The sequence below is a fragment of the Hypanus sabinus genome, chromosome 8 (assembly GCF_030144855.1).
Source record: "Hypanus sabinus isolate sHypSab1 chromosome 8, sHypSab1.hap1, whole genome shotgun sequence".
In the NCBI taxonomy this organism is placed as follows: Eukaryota; Metazoa; Chordata; class Chondrichthyes; order Myliobatiformes; family Dasyatidae; genus Hypanus; species Hypanus sabinus.
Genome location: NC_082713.1, coordinates 170499992 through 170516288, shown reverse-complemented (window position 1 = coordinate 170516288; position 16297 = coordinate 170499992). Strand labels below are relative to the sequence as shown.

Genomic DNA, 16297 nt, shown 5'->3' with positions numbered 1-16297 from the left:
ATGTTTTATGGTCTTATGGTCTTCTTCTGTCAGCAGAAATGGTTTCACCAGGCTTAGTAGCTAAGCCACACCTGAAGACTAGTGCTTGGTTGTCAGAGGCTGCTTGAGATACATGCCATTGGGATTATTTAATAGTTAATTAAATAACCTTCCCAGCTATAACAACCTTAAGAAGCCCATCCTAAACATTTATGAATTATAGATAGTACCAGTAAGTGCAGATTTCAGGAGTATACGACACTCCAGGATTTGGTTGGCATTGGAGAACTGCTGCAACTTTATTTCAACTGGACAAGTTGACATATCAATTTCAATCCAACTCCAGTTCCAAATATCATTAATAACAGCAACTTCACATACTGCTGCTGGAGAGGTGTCCCGAGGAGCTTCACAGAAAGCTCCAACTTGGTAGCAAGCAGGAGAATCTCAAAGGAAGAAAGTGATGCTACAGACTGAAGGCAGCTGAGGGCAAAGTCACCGCCCATTTAATTCAGGAATGATCAGAGATTGGAATTGGGGGAACTCAGAGATCATGAAAGCTTCTCAGGGTCGAAGAGATTTCAGAAAAGGAGGGACAGAAATCATGGATGAGTTTAAAAAAAACAAGGACAAGAACTTTAAAAGCCAGAGAGTCACAGAAAACTACAGCACAAAAAAGGACCTTTAGTCAGTCTATTAATTCAACCAAGAAACTGTGTTCACCGGTTCACAATCTGTCAGCATCTACATACAGCAATTGGCCTTCATCAATCAAAACGTTCAGTACAGAAGTTGGGATATTATGTTGTACTAATCGCTTCCATGGTGTTCCACAATAAACTCCCCTTGCCTGCACGTTATTTTAGCCCTTGCCTCGCAATGAATTTGACACCTTATTGGAAAAATATCGTCTCCTCTCTACCATATGATGTACCATCTTCTCCAGCCCTTATGATGAGAGTCTATTGAATTTATTTGATTCTTCCAGGATGTCATTCCAAGTCCCAGACAGTGAGTTACACCTTCATGGGTAGCAAGGATATTTTGGAAATACCACCCCAAGAAATAATCAACATGCTAAGAACAAAGTCCAAAGATGATAAATGTTTTTTGCAAGATTATCAGCTTGTAATCTTTCTTACAAAGTATTTTAATTAAGAAAAGTACCTACATGTCACTAATATTAATTGGGTGCTTGTTTGGTGTAATATTGCATCCATTTAATTATCAATATACTACCACTGTCACAAGTAACAACATTTAAAAGACAATTGGACAGGTACATGGAATAGGGAAGATTTAGAGAGATATAGACCAACATGGACAAACAGGGTGACCTTTGGTCAGAATGGGTGAGATGGACTGAAGGGCCTGTTTACCTGGTTTATATCCCTGTCACTCTAAATCTATCCAGTTAATATTGATCTAGTTGTAAATTTGCATTCAGACACTTCTATTCATGCATCTCAGCAGCCTGTAAGTATGTCTGAAAATATCAGAATCAGGTTTAATATCACTGACATTTGTCGTGAAATTTGTTGTCTTTATGACAGCAGTAATTGCAATACATAATAATAATAATAATAATAATAAACTATAAATTACAATACATGAATTGTTCTCTTTTTACACTGCTTATTAAAGTTGATTATATATTAGTATATATATCATGGGCTAAGTGTTAAAGGTGAAAAGTTTAAGGAGAACATGAGGGAAATGTCTTCACAGAGGGTGGTGAGAGTGTGGAATGAGCTACAAAGTACAAGTGGTGTATACAAGCTTGATTTCAATATTTAAGAGAGGTTTAGATGGGTACATGGATGGTAGCGATATGGAGGGCTATGGTCCATGTGTAGGTCATTGGGAGTTGGCAGTTTAAATGGTTCAGCATGGACTGGATGGGTTAAAGAGCCTGTTTCTGTGCTGTACTTTTCTATGACCCTATAATTAAATTAAATGCGGAGTCCAAATGGAGAGCAAAGGAAAAGAAAAAAAAAGTGAGGTAGTGTACTTGGTAGTGTATTTTGCCCATTCAGAAATCAGAGGATCAATTATCTGGTTAGATTATCTCTGTTAATTTAAAAATAAAATCTAATACTGGCTCTTACATACTGGCACTTTAATACTGGCTCTTCCTCAACCATCTTTTAGTCCAGATGATGGGTCTTGAACTGAAACTTTGACTGTCCAAGTCATTAGGTGCATTTAAAGTGGAGGTTGATAGATTTTTGTTAATTATGGGTGTTGATTGGGAGAGTCTTGGACCAGAGGGTCCAGCCTTGCAAGGACATCCGTTTAGAACAGAGATGAGGAGGAAGCCAAGTTTTTGAGGATATTTAAAGTAGAGGTTGACAGGTTCTTGATTAGTAAGGGTATCAAAGGTCACGGGGAAACAGGAGAATGGGGTTGAGAGGCATAATAAATCAGCCATGATGGAATGGCCTAATTCTACTCCTGTGTCTAATGTTTTTATGGTCTGGGTTAAATGCTTAGACTCCAAATGCACTCAACTACAAGCATTTACAGGAAACGACTACAGATTAGATCATTTCGATTTTAAGTGAAATAGAATAGATTTGTCTTCTGAAGTAAAACACGTGAATAAATCAGTTAAAATGTAGGAGAACTTGTGCAGTAGTGGAGTCGTTTTCTACCTTTTTGTCTCGGTGGTTATGCAGCGGGATCATGAAGACACCGGTACGTTTGTACAGATGTCAACAAAGGTAATGATTCTGGAAGTGAAAGGGTAAACACATGAGGAACTGGCAGCTCAGAGCCTGTACTAGCTGGAATTTAGCAGAATGAGAGGGGATCTCATTGAAACCCATCAAATATTGCAGGACCTAGATACAGTGGATGTGGAAAGGATGTTTCCTATAGCGGAAGAGTCTAGGACTAGAGGGCACAGTCTCAAAATAGAGGGACGACCCTTTAGAACAGAGATGAGGAGGAATTTCTTTAGCCAGAGGGTGTTGATTCTGTGGAATTATTTATCACAGACCATTGTAGAGACCAGACCAAGTCATTGGGTGCATTTAAAGCGCAGTTTAATAGGTTATTGATTAGTCAGGGTGTCAAAGGTTACGGAGAGGGCCGGAGAATGGTGTTGAGAGGGATAGTAAATTAGCCATGATGAACTGGCAGAGCGGCCACGATGGACTAAATGGTCTAATTCTGCTCCTGCCTGTCTGTTCGTTTGATGATCACACCGATACGATTGTACAAACTTCTGTGAAGATAATCTGTCTGCAGTTAAAGAAAGGCATTGTTCAAACAAATAAAACACGAATCATGACCGGTAAACCCAGTTACGATATGGATCTGCGGGATTTATAACATTTGCAACATCATAAACTTAGTTTTAAGCTCTCTCTCTCTCTCTCTCAGTACCTTCGGAGATGGCCCAAGGAATCTCCCACCGTGTACTTGACTTTCTCTTTGAGAGCTGCGAATCCATCGAACGACATCGTTGCTGATTTGACGCGAAGGAGTCTCCCTTCTTACTCGCCACTAATAGTGATGCTCGACTGGTCCTGTAAAGGCGCTGTCCATGGTCCTTCTGTTGGAGCAGCTGTGTGAATACCGTTCTCAGTGAGATAGTCCTCTCTCTCTCTCTCTCTCTCTCTCTCTCTCTCTCTCTCTCTCCTCTCCTCCCTCTCTCTCCCTCTCTCTCCTCTCTCTCTCCCTCTCCTCTCTCTCTCTCCCTCTCCTCTCTCTCTCTCCCTCTCCTCTCTCTCTCCCTCTCTCTTCTCTCTCTCTCTCCCTCTCCTCTCTCTTCCTCTCTCTCCTCTCTCTCTCCCTCTCTCTCCTCTCTCTCTCTCCCTCTCTCTCCTCTCTCTCTCTCCCTCTCCTCTCTCTCTCTCCCTCTCTCTCCTCTCTCTCTCCCTCTCTCTCCTCTCTCTCCCTCTCTCTCTCTCTCCCTCTCTCTCCTCTCTCTCTCTCTCTCCCCTCTCTCCCCCCTCCCTCTCTCTCCCCTCACTTTCCCCCTCTCTCTTCCTCTTGCTCTCTGTCTATCTCTCCCTCTCTCTTTCCCTGTCCAACCAGTTGCTTTAGGAAGTTTACAGTGGGAATCAGACAAAGTTACTCACTGGCAGGGCTCCCTACAGTTTCTGCAGTAATCGGCTATGTGGACTGTTGAGAGTCTCCGGGGGGAGAGCGAGCAGCAGAAAATTAGCAGGTCGCCAAAGCCCTCCCACCGCCTCGACAACAAAAATAAGCCAACTTCACCCCGGAGATCTTGTCTCCCTCCTAAATCATTGTTACAACTCTTGATACGGGAGAGCGGAGGTGGACGGGACCTTCATTAAAAATTGACGGAGATGCAGCTTCTCTCACTGAGGCGGGTCCAGTGTGATAGCAACGCTGGCCTGTTCCTCTGGTGTCCGTGTAACTGACACCCAGAATGGAAACGCGTTGTGAAATCCCACAGCCCTGAAGTGGAACGTGCATGAATCTTTTAAGACGAAGTATTGATAGAACATCTCATCGGAGTCTCAGACGCACCCAGACACTCCTCTCGACAATTAATTATTTCGCAGCCGAGTCCTATCAGCTATTCCGCCCCATCGCTTCCCTCGGCTGCAGTTTGAACGAGTGCGCCATGTCAATGTAATAATAATAACAACAGCAATTATATTAATCTACAACTGGTGTCATCCCGAAGTCACTACACAACAGCATTACACAATTAGGCCTACACAGCAACATTTATGTAACTCCCCAGAAAGCCACAAAGCTAAACACCACGAGAACAGTCTCGGAGTTCCTAACAATTGAGAAATGGGTGCGTTCGGCTGTGCCCTAGTTCAGGTTTTACCAACTTGCGCTGAGAAAAAATATATAAAAATAATAACTTACTTCTGGAGCACTTCCTACAAGCCAGTTTCGTACAAACGAGATAACTGTCTTTACATTGGAATAAAGTGTGAACATGACAATAAATGACAGAGAGATGTTAGTTAAAAACAAAGTTGAATCAATAGGTTCTGAGCTGGTGTTTAGAAGTGTCAATTGAGTCTGCATCTCTTGTGATTTTAGGTAGTGAATTCCGCAGTTTAGGAGTATAGTTCAAAACAGCTGATCTGCCAATTATTCATTTTTTAATACACAGCGCGGAACCGGGCCTCCCGGCCCTTCGAGCCGCGCCGCCAGCAACTCCCGATATAACCCCAGCCTAATCGCAGGACAATTTACAATGACCAATTAACCGACCAGCCGGTATGCATTTGGACTGTGGGAGGAAACCGGAGCACCCGAAGGAAACCAACGCGATCACGGGGAGGACGAACAAAACCCTTACAGACAGCAACGGGAATTAAACCCCCTCTCAGGTGCTGCAAGGTGTTATGCCAGCAAGCAGGCTGCAATGCCGCCCCGCATTCCCCTCTGAGGAAGATTATTTAAATCTCTGAGACTATGGAAGAGGACCTGAGAACCCGAGCAAGAACTCCAGGAAATGTACTGAAACTATACGTTATAATTATGACTTCGGACAGTTTATTTAAACGAATAAATAATTTTAAAATTCGTACGGTGATTCGGGCAACATCTCTCAGGGGTAATCTTGATCGCGGAATCATTTAATAATGTGAGTCTTGTGTGTGAATAATTCCCCAAGATGTGGAAGTGAGATACAGTGCAAGACTTCCAGACGACAGAGGAAGACATTCTCTTTCTGCGCTCGATTCTTTTATAGACATTGAATCAGATTTTTGCCAAGAAAAATACATTTTTTCCTCACGATCTAAAACAACAAACGGCAGCACCCGCCCCCGCAAAATTACAAGGTGTGATGGTTAGGAGACATCTTGGAAATTGGTTCGGAAATGAAACTGCTGAAGCACTACCCCGTCACTCCCACTGACATCTCCCAGTCACTCCTGCTGACACTACCCAGTCACTCCCGCTGACACCTCCCAGTCACTCCTGCTGACACCTCCCAGTCACTCCTGCTGACACCTCCCAGTCACTCCCGCTGACACCTCCCAGTCACTCCCGCTGACACCTCCCAGTCACTCCTGCTGACACCTCCCAGTCAATCCTGCTGACACTACCCAGTCACTCCTGCTGACACTACCCAGTCACTCCTGCTGACACTACCCAGTCACTCCCGCTGACACTACCCAGTCACTCCCGCTGACACTACCCTGTCCACACACGCTGACACCTCCCAGTCACTCCTGCTGACACCTCCCAGTCACTCCTGCTGACACTACCCAGTCACTCCCGCTGACACTACCCAGTCACTCCCGCTGACACCTCCCAGTTACTCCCACTGACACCTCCCAGTCAATGCCGCTGACACTACCCCATTACTCCCGCTGACACTACCCAGTCACTCCCGCTGACACTACCCAGTCACTCCCGCTGACACTACCCCGTCACTCCCGCTGACACTACCCCGTCACTCCCGCTGACACTTCCCAGTCACTCCCGCTGACACTACCCAGTCACTCCCGCTGACACTACCCCGTCACTCCCGCTGACACTACCCAGTCACTCCCGCTGACACTTCCCAGTCACTCCCGCTGACACTACCCTGTCCACACACGCTGATACCTCCCAGTCACTCCCGCTGACACTACCCAGTCACTCCCGCTGACACTACCCAGTCACTCCTGCTGACACTACCCAGTCACTCCCGCTGACACTTCCCAGTCACTCCCGCTGACACTTCCCAGTCACTCCCGCTGACACTACCCAGTCACTCCCGCTGACACTACCCTGTCCACACACGCTGACACCTCCCAGTCACTCCCGCTGACACCTCCCAGTCACTCCCGCTGACACCTCCCAGTCACTCCCGCTGACACCTCCCAGTCACTCCCGCTGACACTACCCAGTCACTCCCGCTGACACTTCCCAGTCACTCCCGCTGACACTTCCCAGTCACTCCCGCTGACACTACCCAGTCACTCCCGCTGACACTACCCTGTCCACACACGCTGACACCTCCCAGTCACTCCCGCTGACACTACCCAGTCACTCCCGCTGACACCTCCCAGTCACTCTCGCTGACACCTCCCAGTCACTCCTGCTGACACCTCCCAGTCACTCCCGCTGACACCTCCCAGTCACTCTCGCTGACACTACCCAGTCACTCCCGCTGACACTACCCAGTCACTCCTACTGACACCTCCCAGTCACTCCTGCTGACACCTCCCAGTCACTCCTGCTGACACCTCCCAGTCACTCCCGCTGACACTACCCAGTCACTCCTACTGACACCTCCCAGTCACTCCCGCTGACACTACCCTGTGCACACACGCTGATACCTCCCAGTCACTCCCGCTGACACTACCCTGTCCACACACGCTGATACCTCCCAGTCACTCCCGCTGACACCTCCCAGTCACTCCCACTGACACCTCCCAGTCAATGCCGCTGACACTACCCCATTACTCCCGCTGACACTACCCAGTCACTCCCGCTGACACTACCCAGTCACTCCCGCTGACACTACCCCGTCACTCCCGCTGACACTACCCAGTCACTCCCGCTGACACCTCCCCGTCACTCCCGCTGACACTACCCAGTCACTCCCGCTGACACTACCCAGTCACTCCCGCTGACACTACCCCGTCACTCCCGCTGACACTACCCAGTCACTCCCGCTGACACTACCCAGTCACTCCCGCTGACACTACCCAGTCACTCCTGCTGACACTACCCAGTCACTCCCGCTGACACTACCCTGTCCACACACGCTGATACCTCCCAGTCACTCCCGCTGACACTACCCAGTCACTCCCGCTGACACTACCCAGTCACTCCTGCTGACACTACCCAGTCACTCCCGCTGACACTTCCCAGTCACTCCCGCTGACACTTCCCAGTCACTCCCGCTGACACTACCCAGTCACTCCCGCTGACACTACCCTGTCCACACACGCTGACACCTCCCAGTCACTCCCGCTGACACCTCCCAGTCACTCCCGCTGACACTACCCAGTCACTCCCGCTGACACTTCCCAGTCACTCCCGCTGACACTTCCCAGTCACTCCCGCTGACACTACCCAGTCACTCCCGCTGACACTACCCAGTCACTCCCGCTGACACTACCCCGTCACTCCCGCTGACACTACCCAGTCACTCCCGCTGACACCTCCCAGTCACTCCCGCTGACACCTCCCAGTCACTCCTGCTGACACCTCCCAGTCACTCCCACTGACACCTCCCAGTCACTCTCGCTGACATCTCCCAGTCACTCCCGCTGACACTACCCAGTCACTCCCGCTGACACTACCCAGTCACTCCTACTGACACCTCCCAGTCACTCCTGCTGACACCTCCCAGTCACTCCTGCTGACACCTCCCAGTCACTCCCGCTGACACTACCCAGTCACTCCTACTGACACCTCCCAGTCACTCCCGCTGACACTACCCTGTCCACACACGCTGATACCTCCCAGTCACTCCCGCTGACACTACCCTGTCCACACACGCTGATACCTCCCAGTCACTCCCGCTGACACCTCCCAGTCACTCCCACTGACACCTCCCAGTCAATGCCGCTGACACTACCCCATTACTCCCGCTGACACTACCCAGTCACTCCCGCTGACACTACCCAGTCACTCCCGCTGACACTACCCCGTCACTCCCGCTGACACTACCCAGTCACTCCCGCTGACACTACCCAGTCACTCCCGCTGACACCTCCCCGTCACTCCCGCTGACACTACCCAGTCACTCCCGCTGACACCTCCCAGTCACTCCTGCTGACACTACCCAGTCACTCCCACTGACACCTCCCAATCTATGCCGCTGACACTACCCAGTCACTCCCGCTGACACTACCCAGTCACTCCCGCTGACACCTCCCCGTCACTCCCGCTGACACTACCCAGTCACTCCCGCTGACCCCTCCCAGTCACTCCCGCTGACACTACCCAGTCACTCCTATTGACACCTCCCAGTCACTCCCGCTGACACTACCCAGTCACTCCTACTGACACCTCCCAGTCACTCCCGCTGACACTACCCTGTCCACACACGCTGATACCTCCCAGTCACTCCCGCTGACACTACCCTGTCCACACACGCTGATACCTCCCAGTCACTCCCACTGACACCTCCCAGTCAATGCCGCTGACACTACCCCATTACTCCCGCTGACACTACCCAGTCACTCCCGCTGACACTACCCAGTCACTCCCGCTGACACCTCCCCGTCACTCCCGCTGACACTACCCAGTCACTCCCGCTGACACCTCCCAGTCACTCCTGCTGACACTACCCAGTCACTCCCACTGACACCTCCCAGTCTATGCCGCTGACACTACCCAGTCACTCCCGCTGACACTACCCTGTCACTCCCGCTGACACTACCCTGTCCACACACGCTGATACCTCCCAGTTACTCCCGCTGACACTACCCAGTCACTCCCGCTGACACTACCCAGTCACTCCCGCTGACACTACCCTGTCACTCCCGCTGACACTACCCTGTCCACACACGCTGATACCTCCCAGTTACTCCCGCTGACACCTTCCAGTCACTCTCGCTGACACCTCCCAGTCACTCCCGCTGACACTACCCAGTCCGCACATGCTGACACCTCCCAGTCCGCATATGCTGATACTACCCAATCACTCCCGCTGACACCTCCCAACCTGCACATACCTGCATCTCCCAGTCCCTGCCCAGTTGATTGGATTCACCAGCCGCTCATTCCAGACTTGTCACCTGCAGCCTATTTAAACCAATTTCACATCCACGGTCCTTGTTCACTCATTGAACCAGCCGGACTCAACCAGTTGCTCCGAGCTTTCCTTCTCCCTGCCTAAAGCTGACCTTGCTGCCTGGTGTGTTTCGTTTCTGTTCTCTCTTGTTTTGTTGCCCATTGTGGCCTATGTTGAAGTCTATTATTAAAGTTATCTTTCATCACTGAATGTTCTCCACTGTTCTGCTTTTGGCTCAAGCCTCTTCTATGCTTCTTGACAGCTAGAAGTTTGGCCAGCATCTGTGGAGGGAAATGAACAGTCAGTGTTTTTTGTGCTGAGACTATTCAACTGTCCATTTGCTTCCACAGATGCTGCCTGCTCGCTAAGTTCCTCTGGCACTTCGTGTGCTGCTCCAGAGCATCTCTCTTGAATGTTCTTCAGGACCAGATTTTTTAAATATACATTTATTATAAACTCAAACCACTACAGTATTGTTTTATAATCACATTACAAACAAAAGCCAGACAAATCAAGACTAACAGACTAAGCTAACGGATTCCTATCCTTATTGACGGTGGCACTTATCACTGCTGTCATACTTTAGCACCAGGAGCGGATGGAGTCCTTCAGCTTCCAACGTTCCTCCTCCCCTCATTACTTATTGATTATTTTCATCTGTATTTTGTTATATTTACAGTGAACCTGTGACATTGAATTGTTTCTCTTTTTAAGTTCCCTCTGTTTAGTTGGTCCTTGAACAGTCTTGAGTTTACCTACTGTGTGTGAGTGCTGGTTCTCGTGTTCTCTACGAACCAATTCACAAGTAAAGACTCTTCATTCTTCTTTACTCGTCTTTAGTCCCCTCTGCACCTGGGTCCACCTGGTGTATGCCTTTCTGATTGTCTGTGGGTTAAAGTTAACTACCCCAGTTCTACCCAGCTTGGCAACCTCCCCTTGTTATACTCACGGTGTCCAACAATTCTGAGACACCTCCACGTTGCCCGTAGATGCCAGGTATTATTCTCCCATAACTACCTGAGCCCTGTACATTGCCAGTTAGTCAGCCTGGATGAACCCTCCGCTGTCCATCTCCCGGACCCATGGATATCTGTCCCAGGAGCAGGTTAACTAGTACGTATTCTCTCTCTCTCCCCTCCCCTCTCTCCACCTCCCCCACTCCCCCTCCATTCTCCCCTCCTTCTCCTTCCCCCTCTCTCCCCCACCCCTCCCTCTCCCTCTACCCCTTTCTCACCTCTCTCTCCCCTCCTCCTTACAGGATGACCAAAGAGCAAGAGGATGGAGCTGAAATCAAGTCAAATTCAATGGTTTTTAACTACTTGCATGTACGTAACCAAGTAATGTATATAAAAATGAGATAACCTCTCTCTGAACCAAGGTGTAAATCACAGTAGTACACATAACCCACAACAACTTATGAAGGTAAGGATAAACTCTTATGAATCACACATAAATAACAAACTAAAATGCATTAATATTAAATATTTTAAGGCATGGAATAAATTAACTGGTGACACTTCAAATACGATTCAACAGGGAGTTCAGAAGCCTAATGGACTGAGGGAAGAAACTGTTTCCCATCCTGACCGTTCTTGTTTTTATGCATTGTAGTCCCCTGCCTGATGGTAGAAAGTCAAAGAGGACACTGGATGAATGGGTGGGATCCGTAATAATACTAAGGACCCTGCGTATGCAGTGCTCCTGATAAATGACCCTGATGGACGTTGGGGCCTCCCATGATCCTCTCAGCTACTCTCAGTCCTTGGTAGGGACTTCTGCTCAGCTGCTCCCATACCAGATGGAGATGCAACTTGCCAGGACGCTCACAATGATGCTCCCATAAAACACAGTTAATAAAGGAGGACAGAGCCTCGCTTGCCTCAATCCTCTTAGGAAGTGGAGGCATTTTTGTGCCTTCTGTCGTGTCACCCACAAGCTTGATGACCTGGTTTGAGCTGGATCCTGCGGTACAGCCGTGTGTCAGCGGTGTGAACAGCAGCAGGCTGAGCACACAGCCCTGCGGAGCGCCGGTGCTCAGTGTAATGGGGCCGGAGACGTTGCTACCCACACGGGCGGACTGTGGCCTTGCTGTTCAGAAGTCCGGTATCCAATTGCAGAGGGAGGTGTTGAGACCAGCGAGGACAGTTTCCCCACTAGGTTCTGGGGTATGATGGTGTGGAATACCGAACTGAAGTCTAGAAACAACAGTCTGGCATATGAGACCCCGTTTTCCACGGGAGACAGGACAGAGTGGAGGCAGAGGCTATTGAATCATCTGTGGATCGACTTGAGCGATAAGCGAACTGGAAAGGTCCAACTTAGCTGGGAGAAAGGCTTTAATGTGCACCATCACCAGCCACCCAATGTGCAAGGGGAGAGCATCTTTGTAAATGGACTTCCACTGGGAACCACCCTGGCTGATAGGCTGAACTTCTCTGGGTCAGTCCGCCTCCTGTCTTGTCCGATGCCCTCTTCCAATGACAGCGCCCTTTACACCAGTATATCAGATCTCAGATTGTACAAGAACGTCTCTGCTGCAGTGCATCTGTCAAGGCTTGAGGAGGCTTGACCCAAAAGCAGAGCAGAGGAAACGATTCAGCGGTAAACAATAACTTTAATAATGAACAACAAAATCCCAAGCCACAAAACAAGCAAGAACAGAAACTAAACACAACAGGCAACAGGTAAACTTTTGGCAGCGAGAGGGAAAGTTCAGAGCAGCTGGTTGTGGTTGGATGAGTGAACAGGGCCTGTGTGTGAGAACTGGGGTTAAATAGGCTGCCAGTGATGAGTCTGGAATGAGCGGCAGGTGAATCCTGTGAGCTGGGTGTAGACTGACACTTGGCGGCATGTTCAGGTTGGGAGGTGACAGCAGGAGCAAGGCTGACAGCACATGACCTCAAATGAGTAGTGTTTACTAGAAAAACATAAATTAAGTACAGTTTTTACAAAAAGAAAATGCAGAAAGTTATGGTTACAGCCCAGTCCATCACAGGTAAATCCCTCCTCACCATTGAGCGCTTCATCAAGGACCACCACCATTCAGGACGTGCTCTCATCTCACTTTGACTATCAGGCAGGAAGTAGAGGAACCTTAGGCTCCACACTATCAGCTCAGGAACAGTTATTACCCTACAACCATCAGGCTCCTGAGCCAGAATGGATAACTTCACTCACCTCAACTCTGAATGGGTTCCACGACCTAGTGACTTACTTTCAAGCACTCTACAACTCATCTTCTCAACATTTTAAATTTATTACTGTAATTACGTTTTGCTTCTTCCGTTCATTAGTTGTTTGTCAGACTTCATTTGTGTATAATTTGTAGAATGTAGAGTGCCCTCCTGCTTCAAAATATCCACCATTGTTCCTGTACCTAAAAAGACCAGGGTAACATGTCTGAACGACTGGCGTCCTGTCTCACTCACCTCAATAATGAACAAAAGCTTTGAGAGGTTGGTCAAGGATTACATCTGCAGCTTGCTACCACCCACACTGGACCCCTACAATTCGCCAACTGACAAAACCGATCGACAGATGACGCAATACGCACCGTCCTTACACATCTGGAGAAGAAGGATGCTTATGTGAGAATGCTGTTCTTGGACTATAGTTCAGCATTCAACTCCTTAATTCCCTCCAGGCTCAACAAGAAGCTCGGAGACCTTGGTCTTCACCCTGCCTCGTGCAGCTGGATCCTGGGCTTCCCAAAAGATCGCCGGCAGGTGGTAAGAGTGGGCTCCCTCACCTCCACCCCTCTGACCCTCAATACAGCTGCCCCTCAGGGCTGTATACTAAGCCCCCTCCTTTACTCTCTGTATACCCCTGACTGTGTCGCCACCCACAGCTCCAATCTGCTGATTAAATTTGCTGACGACACTACACTGATTGGCCTCATCTCCAATAATAATGAGGCAGCCTATAGAGAAGAAGTCATCACCCCGACACAGTGATGTCAAGAAAACAACCTGTCCCTCAATGTTGCAAAAACAAAGGAGCTGGTTGTGGATTACAGGAGGAATGGAGACAGGCTCACCCCTGTTGACATCAATGGATCTGGGGTTGAGAGGGTAAACAGCTTTAAGTTCCTCAGCATAAACATCACTGAGGATCTCACGTGATCTATACATATCGACAATGTGGTGTAAAAGGCACAACAGCACCTCTTTCACCTCAGTCATGGGCCTCCAAATCCTATGAACTTTCTGTGGGGGCACAATTGAGAACATCCTGACTGGCTGCATCACTGCCTGGTATGGGAACTGTACCTCCCTCAATCGCAGGTCTCTGTAGGGAGTGGTGTGGACAGCCCAGCGTATCTGTAGATGTGAACTTCCCATTATTCAGGACATTTACGAAAATGTGTGTAAAAAGGGCCGAATGATCATTGGAGACCCAAGTCACCCCAAGCACAAACTTTTCCACTTGCTACCTTCCAGGAAACGGTACCACACTATAAAAGCCAGAACCAACAGGCTCCAGGACAGCTTCTTCCACCAGGCCCTCAGACTGATTAACTCACGCTGGTACAATTGTATAACTACGTCATATTGTTTGTGTTATGGTCCGGTCCGGAGCCCGCATTCCGGTTCTTGTTCCAGTCCGCGAACTCCGGACTCCGGGTCCTTCGACTGCCCCTCGTTTCACCTTAAACTCATGTAGTCACACCTGAGGATCACCTTGGCTTGTTGGGGCTCAAGGAGGCACACCTGATGCCTATTGGTTGGCAGTGTATATAAGGGACTCTGGGACTGTGTATGGTTGGGGGTGTCTGTGTTACCCATGGTTATAGATGAGTTCTGTGAGTGAGTCTGGAAGTCATCCTGGACTGAACTCCCTTCTGATCCCTTGCCTCTGTCGGGTAAGCCAGGCTGGACTGCTGTTGCCCAGTGGGGGACTCTGCCCTTACTATCCCTTGCCTCCATTGGGTAAGCCAGGCTGGACTGCCATTGCCCAGCGGGGGACTCTGCCCCTTCTGATCCTTCGCCTCTGATGGGTTGTGCCCAGTGACCTACCTGGGCCCCTGTGTCCTGCCTGGGAGGTTCGGGCCCTGGCCAGGAGTTCTGCTGCCTGTGTTGGGGGGGGGGGGGGGCTATCCTCCCAGCATTCCTAGTTCCATCCTTGAGATCCCAGCCTCAAGTCCAGCCTCGAGACTCTCTCTGAACTCCAGGATCACCTTGAACGCCACATCCCTCACGCACACCACGGTCTCCACACCTTGTCCTATCCTTTAGCTGTTCTTGTCCTGCCCCTAGTGCTTCAGTGCCTGCGTCCTGCACTTGGGTCCAGTCTCACGCCCCTTATGACAGATTGTCCTGTTGTACATACTATTTATGATAAATTACTATAAATTACACATTTAGATGGAGATGTAATGTAAAGATTTTTATTCCTCATGTATATGAGGGATGTAAGTAATAAAGTCAATTCAATTCAAAATATCTATTGTATTTCTTTATTTTCATGTAATTGCCTGTAAGTAAAATTAATCTCGGGGTTGTTAATGGTGACATATGTACTTTAATAATAATTTTTACTTTGAAGTTTCTTGCCATTTGCAAATTGACATGATGTAACAGCCTGAATGCCACCTGTAACTGGTCAACCTGCCAGTGTGGCCATAGAGTCATAGAATGATACAACCTGGGAACTTTTGGCCCATCTCCTGCTGACCAGGATGCCGATGTGAGATAGTCCCATCTTCCTGCATTTGGCCCACGTCCCAGTAGTGTTATTAAACTGGGAAGTGATTCAGTTGCATTTGTTTATCACGTGACATCAGAACTTACAATGAAATGTGTTGTTTGCTTTAACAGTGAACATAGCCTAGTGATGTGTGGGGGTCACAACAGTCACAACACATTTCAGCGCCAACATGGCATCCCCACAATGCTTGGCCAAATGATACAGAAAATAAGTAACAAAACAACAACAGCAAAACAAGCCCCTTTCCTCCCACTCACCCATCTACCCACATTCATCCCCAGGCAGGCCGTTTTGACCTCCAGCCTCCAGTCCTGGGCCTGGACTTCCCCAGTGGACTGGCAGAGTGTGCAGAGAAGACTTACAAGGATGCTGGAAGGACCTGAGGGACTGTGCTACAGGAAAAGATGAAACCGGTTAGAGTGTTATTCCCTAGATGGTAAGGGGTGACCTTGATTCTGATGTATAGAATGACGAGCAATTTTCCCTGTAATTTGTAATAACCAGTGTGCGCAAAAATCTTGTGCTGTGAAATCTTTGCCCAGAGACAGCAACATGCGCGCTCTGAATATTTAAGCAGAAGTAAACCTGAAGCTATTCTAAGCCATACCGCTTTAAATGAATTAGCAATTCTTTTACACTTCACACCCTCTGCCTCTTTGAAATTTGACTAAGTGAATAACTTCTTCAATAAAAACTGTATAAATAAGCCAGTTCTAAAATCTGCAGACAAATTATCGCAAACTCCACTTTGTCAACACTGTCCACCACAGAGACTGGAAAAGGAAATGTGACTGTGTACGATCGTGAAATATGCTCGACATGCCAATGAGGTGGAGGGTGACAGCCTTCTGTGCACTAGTAGCAAAGATGTGTACGCGCACATCGGCGCACACAACCGCACACCCCGGCACACACTGGTGCACACCG

At 48.7% G+C, this 16297-nt stretch overlaps 1 protein-coding gene across 1 annotated transcript in view; it reads right to left on the bottom strand.

The window, feature by feature from the left end:
• slc17a8 (solute carrier family 17 member 8) overlaps nucleotides 1-16297 on the bottom strand; it is a 107618-nt gene that overhangs the window by 80640 nt on the left and 10681 nt on the right. The window contains exon 3 of the mRNA XM_059978546.1: nucleotides 3370-3550. Coding sequence (XP_059834529.1) covers nucleotides 3370-3446 — 77 coding nt within the window. The 5' untranslated portion in view covers nucleotides 3447-3550. The remainder of the gene's footprint in view (nucleotides 1-3369; nucleotides 3551-16297) is intronic.